Genomic DNA, 10,633 nt, shown 5'->3' with positions numbered 1-10,633 from the left:
TTTCACTAATGACATTGCTGTGATATTACTGTGCTACTATCTATGTGCAGGGTCGGATGGCATAGTTACTGTTGTGTTTTTTTTAGTTTATGTACTATTATAGTACCTGTAAACATACTACTAAATGCAATTTGTAAATAGGCCACAAAGTTACTACAGGGTCCTCCTGAGGACAAATTAATCAGCAGACAGCTGTGATTCAATAGAACTCCAAGTACAAAACACAGCTGGGGAGCAAATCAACATAAGAAGATGCTTGAAACAAATCAAATGGAGAGAGTATATTTAGAACTAAGAAACATTTATTGTCTCTACCTTTAGCAAGAAAAATGCTAGCGGAACAGTGCAGTAAACCATGATCAAGCCCACCTTGGGGTGCCAATTTTTTGGCTGATTCCCAGGAGAGAACTCCCTTAAAGTCGGACACGATGGTAATCATAGTTGGGGTCCTTTTAAATAAGCAGAGGGTTCCTGGGATATGAGGTGGATCTGAGGTCGGTTGTACAGTTTGCGGCCCCCGGCAGTGGCTGAGTTCATGGGAGGCTGTGAAGGTTAAGAGTAGCAGCCTGGGCTCCAGCTCTGCAGTGATGGTGCCAATGGCCAAAGGGGATGGAGTGAGATGGCAGGCCATGCAAACATCATTGAAAGAGTTTCCAGAAGTCTAGAAATGAGGTAGAAGAAAAGGGAACACCACCAGGAGAATCTGAATCTGGACAGGGGCACCAACAGCATATATTTTAGAGCAAAGGCTGTGCCGTAGCCGTGAACTCCATCAATGATCAATGCATGCCACAGAGATGAAGTCTGGGAGTCTGTGGAACAACGTAAAAACCCTCTGAGACAGAATATGAATGTTTGTAGGAATTCACTACATTCACCGAGGGTGAGGGATGCAGTTGAATCATCCCCAAGAATACTCTAGGGTGGAGGAAAAGAAGAACTTACAAGTTGCAACATCAAGCATCTAGTGAGGATGGCAGGCGATGCGGTGGGAATCGGTGGCCTCTAGCCACTAAACCGTGGCGGCAATTCCGCCGCGGCGGGCGGTTTAAGTGAGTGGGCGGGGCCATGTTGGCCAAGGGACGTGCTCAGCACTATGGAGGTAGTGCTTGCGACGGCTGTTGGCCGACGCACGCATCAAAGCGGTTAGATACCAGAACTGTGGGGAATAGTAGCTAGTGTGTGATGATATACACCACCCCTTTCTTCTATATGTAACTCTCTGGTGATCTGGGTTGCTGCACATGGTGGGCCTAACTAGTCCTTGTAGATCCAGCAGCCGCTGCTTTCTTGGGGTTTTGTTCAAGGTGTACAAGCAGAAGAGAGCAGCCTCCTCATAAACCTTCATCTCCCCAGGGATGACTGCCAGCCACAAAAGCCTGGAAAATACCTGATTTTAATATAATTGGATCTGATCACTACACAGAGCTCCCTCCTCCTTTCAAGATTACTGCAAAATTAGCAGAGCAGGATGCAGTGGTCTGCCTGTGATGTCCTTAGTTTTAGAGAGCAAGAAGTAGAGAAAGTAGATATGCCGTCCCACACTGTCCCACTTTCCACCTCTCAGGTGATCTGGCCACCTGCACATGGTGGAGTCTAGACTTGCTTTGAAGATCAGGTATTGGCATCTGGCCACAGCAGTCAGAGAAAAGAGAGGACCCATGTCACTAGCTTCCTTGTGTACCCAGGGATGACTGTCACCAGCAACAGCCAGCCCCAGGAAAAAGCCGATCTTACGGTCCAGTTGGGTCTGAACACCAAACACTGCTGTCTCCTTCAATCTAGAAGAGCAGAGCGAGGTTAGTAGACCACCAGACTCCACTGTGGAATGATCATTCTCTGTTTAGGAAGGATTCCATAAGGCGGCTAGATTCAGAGGCCAATCCAGAGCAAGCAGCCAGACCTTTTTTCTTCGCATTGACAGATCCAGGTGAGGCCGTGCATTTCATGGATCCTTTCCTAGAGCTGTAGCCCATCCAGTATGCTTCCGCACAGGTGGCCGTACTGTGGTCCTAGCGGATCAGGCATTGAACAGAACTAGAGTGCGCGTATTAGTCTCCAGGACTGTGTTCGGCTTCTAAAGGTCACCTTGTCCCTAGAAGGTCAAAGAGAATCCACTGTGGTGGAAGCAACACCAACCACAATGTCAATGTAAATGTCATGGTACTTATAGAGCGCACTGTCACCAGACGATTACCTTGCGGTGTCGCCTATTCGGCTTCCTGGCGCTGATACTCATACCGCTGTGGAACCCCTCCTGGCTTTCCCTGTAAAGTGTCCACTCCTGGGCACCCCCAGGGTGAAGCCAGGCATCCTTAGCGCTGTTGGGGCCGGTGTGGAGGCTAAGCAAGCTATTGCCCAGAGTTGCAGCGTGGGGCCCGTTATTAGAATAGGCACCGAGGCGAGAATTAACAGGTCCGAGGAAATTGAGCCCGAGACCCCGCCAATGCGGGAATCGAACCCTGGTCCCTGGCCAGAACTCTGCATCAGGGTCCGCCGCTCTAACCATTGAGCCACACTCCACCACAATGGCTTGCATCCACCCATGGGTAAGGCTAGACAGACAGATTCTGTCGACAGATGTTCAGAGGTCCCCAAGCTAGGGGCTACTGTCTAACCTGAGGAGCAGTAGGTGAGAGGAAAGAAAATAAGAGACAGGAAAGGGTAAGAAATACGTAGAACAAACAGAATGAGACAAATAGTGGGGTTAAAGAGATAGCATAAGGCAGCATACGCCCTCCACCTCCCTCCAACCCACTTCCTGGAGAAAGCGTAATGGAGTAATCCACTGAAATAAGTGAGACTCATTTGTAAGGTAAAAGGCATCAATTGAGGAATGGGTGAGACTTCATGAAAGCACATGATTGCAAGGCATTGCATGAGTGGGACACCAGGGCAGGATTTCCATGATGAAAGTGAATGAGACTCCAAAGGGAGGTACGCGTCCTGTGATGGATACATGAGCGGTGCTCCATTTAAGAAAGGTTACAAAGTTTGAGACCAGTGATTAGTCGATGAATGACTCCTGACGGAAGTGACTGTGTCCGGTATATATACCACTTCATTGAAATGTGTGATAGGGGTGGTGTGGCATGTGTGAGACTCAGTGAAATCCCCTTGAAGTGTGTGAGCCCAGGCACAGGCCTGACTAAGACTCCATTGAAGTGTGTCAGGCAATGGGCGAGAATGAGTGAGACTCCATTTATATATGTGAGGTCAGGAATGCTAATTAGAGAGACCCATATTTTAAGCGTGTGGGGTCAGTGAAGTGAAACTGAGTGAGACTCCATTGAGTGTTTCAGGCAATGTATGAGAAGGAGTGAGATTCCATTTAAGTATGTGAGACCAGAGATCCTAATTAGTGGGACGCCCATTGAAGTGTATGAGGCTAGGATTTGGACTGCATGAGACCCAAAAGAAGTGTGTGATGCAGGAATGAGCCTGAGTGAGACTCCATTGAAGACTCCATAAGGACTTTAGTGTGGAATTAGTGAGACTACACTGAAGTATATGAAACCACGGGTAGGAAGCCGTAAGTCTGAGTACGAGAGAGACACCCTTAAAGTATAAGACTATTGAATGGGGTATGAGTGAGACTCCTGTAAAGTGTATGAGGCTCTTGCTGTCTGAGTACAAGGCAGGGATGAGGTAAGTAAAACTCAATTGAAGTGTACAGTGCTTTTGATGTATGCAATTACCTAATACTTTTAATAGGACAAGTGTTGCCAACCCTAATTTATTTTGTTTGTTAATAACATAGCAAAAATGCCCTCCCACCTCCCTTCTGGACAGACTCAGACCAGAGAAATGAGAAACCCTGAAGATCCTTTATTAGACATGCAGAGAGGAGGTCAGCGATAGTGGGCCCTTGACCTTTGTAACAATATAGAATAAAATGAATACACCATCAACTGCGGAGCGCCAAGAAGGATGGGCATGGCTTGTGGTAATCCGGTAGCCTAACAGCTCTCCCCCAGGGTGTGCTTGTCGAACAAGTACTCGCCCATGCCGTTTTGGGGCACGCCCAGGCGACGGAGGTTTGTGAGATGGTCTCCGCGTTGCCTTATAGTCTTCACCTGCTCCTCCAGGTACTCCTCCAGGAAGTCACCCAGCTGCGGTAAAAGAGACAGCAAAAATCCATCAGAAATTGTGAACCCGGCAAACCTCACCATCCCGCTCTGATGATCACTGTTATTTAGGCTCATAATCTGAAGTGGGAGTGGCTTTGACACAATTCAGTGAGACTGGAGCCTCCACAAACCATCAAGGTATGAGTCAACTGGTCACCTCAGAACCTGCTACTGATCCCTCCCATCTTTCTGGCCTTTCCGCTACTCAAGCATATTTAGACTATCCCCAGTTCTCCTACCCCCTGACCTGTGTTGCTCCCTCTAGCTTTATAAGCTTCAATTATTTCTGATCAATGGCCTGTTTGCTGAGCACTGTTGTCAAGCAGCAAATCCTATGATTTTTAGGATACACTGAATAAACTTTAGTGTCCATAGAGTAATCTTAAGGATCCATAAAATGATCTTTGAAATAATAAAAATATCTTTTGAATCTACTCTCTGGTGTTCAAGATCCACTGTGCAATTTCTATCATCTACAGAATTTTTTATTGATCCGCAAATTCTTCTTTAAAATCCATAGAATGATCTTTAATGCCTGCAAAATGTTTGTCAGGATTTATGATTCACAATCTTTAGGATCTAAACATTGAGCTGTGGGATCTCGGACATTAGCATTATGTACTAGTTTTAACATCTATGACACAATCTTTGTACTACAAAATATCTATGCTATACAGGCCAATTTGTTAAGATCGACTACACAATATTTTGTATCTATACAATAATTCTTAGAATCTAAGCCACAATCTTTGGGATCTACATCCCATAATTATTTTGAACCTGTAATGCCATATTTAGGGCCCATAATAGAATCAACAAAAGACGATGGGTAGAATGCCTGTAAACGTCTCATCCAGTTGTCACATTCCACTCCATCATTTTTTTGCTCATTGTGCCACTTCATATTAGGATATGCTTTAAATAATTGCCAGTGTCTGAGATTAATGTAAGCATTTAACCCATCACATTTTTCTTTTTCAAAATAAATGCTGTGAGCTTGACGAGTATACCATGATGTATACTCTGTGCATATTGTGCCATAGGACTCCAGGTGTACGTCACTGATAAGGCCTTAAACATGGACAAACTGGTCTGGGTTGCAGTTGTTCCCGTCTTTTGTGGACCCGCTCTGGTAGTTCAGGCTAAACTGTTCCTAATGGAGTAGGAACAAGTCCAATTTGCTTACTGTTGGTCTCTGTCTAGAGCGATGTTGTGGGCAATAAAATGATTAAGGGATATATAATATGATCTTTAGAATCTAAGGACCACTCTTTAGCAATTACGACATCACCTTTAGGACACAAGGCACAATGTTCACTACCTATATCACACAATTTAGGATCAATATTTAGGATTCATAGTGCAATGTTGGGATCTATGCCATGAGCCTTAGTGTTACATTCTTGTATATTTGTTTTATGTTTCCCTTTTAAATCTATATTGCCCTTTTAATTGTACTGTGTATTTTTGATCTGTGGCACATGCTCTGCAGTTGTGATTACATCATATGGAATTGTGATTGAGACATTCTTGATCTGCATCTCTGCAACAGCAGTATTGTGCTCCTTCCATTAAACTGGATATTCAACTTTTCTGGATCTAAACCTATTTTATTTTGAAACTTTAACACTCAGGGATCACCCTTAAGATCTATGGTGTGAATATTATGGTCTCTGTCATGATGGTTAGGATCTATTGAATGGTCTTCAGATATGTAGAACAATTTTTAAGATTCTTGGGACCATCTTTGTGATCCAGTGCTTAAGGATCTATAGCAATTATCTTTATGATCTGTTACATTATGTGTATGAACTGCATCGTGATATTTTGGATATAAGGATCATCTTTGGGATGCAAATAACAATATTTAGGGTCTATGGTACAATATTGAGGATCTGTGTGGCATACTTTAATATCTATGGCATGATATTTAGGATTGTCTGAACAGTATTAATTCTTTTTGGCATGATCTTTAGGGCCAATGGGATGAGTTGGGTCCACAGCGCAATTTGTATGGTCTATGGAACAAACATTAGGCTCCGAGGTAGATTGTTTAGGATGTAGGTCTAATCTTTAGCATCTGCACCATTTGGTAAACTGAGCCAATGTCTAACTTTGGTTCCCCTTTTAAGTGTGAATCCACTCTGGAAGTTGATAAACTCTGTCCTTATAATAAGCAAGTCTGGTTTCATATGCAGAACTGTTTACCACAAGTGTCTTCTAGACGGTGAGGAGCCTTTATTTAGGGGATGATACTCAGCTGAGGGTCAACCATCTGGGGCGAGTCCTCACTGACAGTGGTGACGGTCCTTAGGGATTGATACTCAGCAGGACGCCCTCCATTGGTAGCTGCTAATGCTAGGGGAGAAGGCTTGTGTGAAATGTTTCATGATGCCACTGTAAAGGGCGCAATTAGGAAATCTTAGGCTTTATGAAGTCCTTCAAAATATCCCAATTTCATTACACCTTCATGCCAGATGTAATGAAATACTACAGCCTAGCCTCCCTGTAGCAATTTCCTGCGCAAGGGTTTCCTGTGACTGGGAAACCATTGAGCAGGTAGCCACTGTTGATCATGTTTGGTGCTGCTGCCCACAAGTGCTGACCTGGGACCCCATTAAGGTAGGAGTACTGTGCAAGAGAGAGTGCGGAATGGAGGACTACTTACCATCATGACAGCATCACTGGGGAGGGATGGGTGGGCAGTGATGCAGTGGTGCCAACCCCCCTCCCCCCTTCAACTGTTCTGAGCAGCTACTCACAAAAGGAATAATAGTTCTTCGGTGCAATGACAGACTGCTTGAGTGTTGCAGCTTACACTGCATACATAATGCAAACTGTCAATATTTGAAATTGCATAACCACATGTTATGCAATTTTGCAGGGCGCTGTTTAGGATTCAAACCTCAGGGGGTGATACTCAACTAGAGGTTTCTCTTCTGGGGCTGTTAGTCACCTGGGGGTCGGTCCTCTCCATAGCCAGCTTGTGCAGGTCCAGCAAGGCCTGGTTCATGTTCTTCTCCATCTGCACCGAAATCTGCATGACATCCAAAGTGTTACCCCATTCGTCCTGTGCTGGCTTCTGCAAGAGAGGTGTCAAAGCATATGAAGAATAAATCCACACTCCAGGGCTGGGGCTGACTTGGTGTATGTATGCGAAGCTGAAGGGCTACCATAGGTGGAACAACATACTAATGAGGCCCCTTTAGGGTTCGGGAGGGGGGTGGGGCTTGCGCTGCTGGAGCCTAATCGCACAGACAGAACTCTGTTGGCGGGCGCTCACACTGCTGGTCCAGTGTACACCCAGGGCACTGCTAGAAGGAAGCTCACACTACTGGAGTGCTATGAAACAGACCGATCCATCCTTGGGGGCACCCCGACCGATGGATCCCTACAACACTGATGGTAGTCTTCTGGATGGAGGCTTACGCTGCTGGGCCCATTGGCGCACAGGAGGTTGCCAGAAGGAAGCTCACAATTAAATCAAAGCCAGAACAGTGCCAGAGGCGCTCACACACCTGAGGTCCTACAGCACTGGTGTGGCACTGTAGTCACAAAGCTTGAACTGCACGTCACCCACTCTACCACCACTAGCCCTCACAATTCCAGCACCCTCTAACTTCATCTGCCTCCTCTCCCCTCACTTCAATAGCCCTCACTCACCTCATCAGCATCTCAACTAAGGGTGGGTGTAGTTGGCTGAGTACTAGAAAGTACGTGAATCGCTCTGTCAACAGCAACCTCAGATACTTTTAGTAAAATACCAAGTATCTCTGTCTTAATATGCTAGAATGCATAGTCATTTCACAAAAGCAAAAATGAATATTTAGCAAACAGTGAGAGAGGTGATGATTTTGGGATCCGTTCTAACCTAGGGAGAGAACCAAGCAGATGCCTTGAAAACAAAGAGCACATCTTGCTGAACTATTCAGCGGTGGTCCCATCCTCTTAGGACCACCCCAAGCACAGTTATTATGGGCAAAAATACGATCCCAACCAAAGGCCCAGCAAAGCATTATGGGACGAGATTAGCAGTGGGCAGTGAATGTTATAGTATCCAATATCAGAATAATTCTACAAAGATCTGCAGTTCAAATCATTGTTACTAGGTGTCCCTCACGAGTCAAATGCAAAAGCATTGAAATTATTACATCAAACTGCAGTTCCACTAGTCGTTACTAGATGTCTCTCACGAGTCAAATGCAAAAACATTGACCCTTTCATGAAGCTGCAGTTCAGCTCTTTGTAGAATTGATAGAATTAGCTCTCAGCTCAGGGTTTCAATGCTTTTGCATTTGACTTGTGAGGGACCCCTAGTAACGACTAGTGGAACTGCAGCTTCATGAAAGGGTTTCAATGCTTTTGTATTTGACTCGTGAGGGACATCTAGTAACGACTAGTGGAACTGCAACTTGATGTAATAATTTCAATGCTTTTGCATTTGACTAGTGAGGGACACCTAGTAATGACAGTTGCACTGCAGCTCTTTGTAGAATTATTTTGATATTGGATACTATAATATTCACTGCCTACTGCTAATCTCGTCCCATAATGCTTTGCAGGGCCTTTGGTTGGGATTGTATTTTTGCCCATAATAACTGTGCTTGGGGTGGTCTAAGAGGATGGGACCACCACTGAATAGTTCCACATGATATGCTCTTTGTGTTCAAGGCATCTGCTTGGTCCTCTCCCTGGGTTAGGAAGGATCCCAAAATCATCACCTCTCTCATTGTCTGATATTTTTATTTGAAAGTTCATGTTTGTGAATTGTTTATATGTTTTTTAGCATGTAAAGTTGCTTAATTAAAGCATTTGTGGGTGCAGTTAAATAGCTGACTCCACTAGAAGAGCGGAGTTCATTGCCCACCCCTACTTAATATACTGCAGCACCATGTGTGCGCTCACATTGACATCCGGCAGACTCACACACCCTCAACTTGACATCCTGCAGCACGCCCGCACACTCACCTTGATATCCTGAAGCACCACACGTACAAGTACCACACTCACTCACCTCAATATCCTGCAATACCTCGTGCACTAACCTTGACATCCTACAGTACCACAAGCACTCACCTCAATATCCTGCAATACCTCGTGCACTAACCTTGACATCCTACAAGCACTCATCTTGACACCCTGCAGTAAGTAGCAGGCGCACACACATTGATATCTTGCAATACCACACACACTCACCTTAACATCCTACAGTACCACGTGCGCTCACCTTAACATCATACAGTACCATGTGCGCTCACCTTAACATCCTGCAGCACCACACCCACATTGACATCCTGCAGTAAATACCACCCGCACTGACCTTGATATCCTGCAGCACCACGCGCCCACCGCGCTTGTTCTGGTACTTCAAAAACTTCTCGGCGTGCTCGCGCTCCTCGTGGCTCTGCTCCTTGAAGTACTTGGCCACGTGACTCAGGGCCACGTCGTCACGGTCGAAGTAGTTGGACTAAAGAGAGAGACAGAGAGAGATAAGTGAGTATATTGGGGAGCATAGCTGCACAAGCAGCTCCCTTCAACCCTGGATTCCTAAGTCAATACACAGTACCTTAGGAGCTGCAGATGAAGTACGCTCTGTGGACAGTGTGGATGGGTGAGTTTGTGTTGTTATTGTGGAGTGAAGCGTGTAGTCTGTGATCTTACCAGGACACTAGGGGCCTCATTTACAACAAGCCATTTTGCTGTGCCGTGCAGCATCATTTTAAAAGCACAAGGATACGTTGTATATACAACAATATGACACATCCCTTTGCTTTCCCCTGCGCTGGTGCACAATTGGCTGCCATATGCCAACGCAGGCACCCTTGCACCATAGGCACCCTTGCAACATGGTGCAAGGGTGCCTGCTTTGCAGGGATGATTGTTGTTGTGCAGGAAGGGACATCTTCCTGCACAGAAACCATCATTGATGACGTTTTCATTTTTCTTTGCGTGCTGAATGCAGCATGCAAAAAAAAGAGGAAAATACATGGCTGCTCCTCCTTACACCTCCCCTGGGGAAGCGTAGGATTCTGACATTCCCAGGTTTACGAAACGTTGTAAATCTGGGATACACAGGAGACAGTCGTAGTCCTAGTCGAGACCTGGGAAATACTGAGTAAATTGTTGTTATTTAATTTCTGCCGTTTTATTAGGTTATTCCTTAAATTACTTGCCCACATTGATTCCCGTTAAGACACTGTTGGATGTTGTGAATGGTGTCAGGCACACAATCATGGGCACAGTTGTTGCATGGGGTCTGGAAGGCTTTGTGTGGTGGGCACACTTGACCTGCTTCATCTCCGGTGTCGTTCGTGCCCTACTGTAGTTTTCCGGCAGCCCGAAGGATCACACTCTGGCCAAGAGGAGGCCAAGGAAATCCTCTAGGCCTGGTGTGGACAACTGGTGGCACAGGGGAAAGGCCTAGACCCATGATTGGCAGATTCCATCCTTCTCTTATACGCCTTTCTCAGTTGTGGTTTCAATATTACTTATGTGGCCTCCCA

At 45.5% G+C, this 10,633-nt stretch overlaps 1 protein-coding gene across 2 annotated transcripts in view; it reads right to left on the bottom strand.

Annotated features, from left to right (window-relative positions):
- Nucleotides 1–3,813: 3,813 nt before the first annotated feature.
- Nucleotides 3,814–10,633, bottom strand: part of LOC144767555 (ferritin heavy chain B-like) — a 29,255-nt gene continuing 22,435 nt past the window's right edge. For both annotated transcript variants that reach the window (XM_078650981.1, XM_078650980.1), the window contains exons 2-4: nt 9,451–9,597; nt 7,087–7,212; nt 3,814–4,112 (exon numbers count right to left, since the gene is read on the bottom strand). In XM_078650981.1, coding sequence (XP_078507107.1) covers nt 3,960–4,112; nt 7,087–7,212; nt 9,451–9,597 — 426 coding nt within the window. In that variant the 3' untranslated portion in view covers nt 3,814–3,959. The remainder of the gene's footprint in view (nt 4,113–7,086; nt 7,213–9,450; nt 9,598–10,633) is intronic.

Source organism: Lissotriton helveticus, chromosome 7 (genome assembly GCF_964261635.1).
Source record: "Lissotriton helveticus chromosome 7, aLisHel1.1, whole genome shotgun sequence".
In the NCBI taxonomy this organism is placed as follows: Eukaryota; Metazoa; Chordata; class Amphibia; order Caudata; family Salamandridae; genus Lissotriton; species Lissotriton helveticus.
Note: the sequence above shows the minus strand (reverse complement) of the source record. Positions and strands in the feature narration are given on the sequence as shown.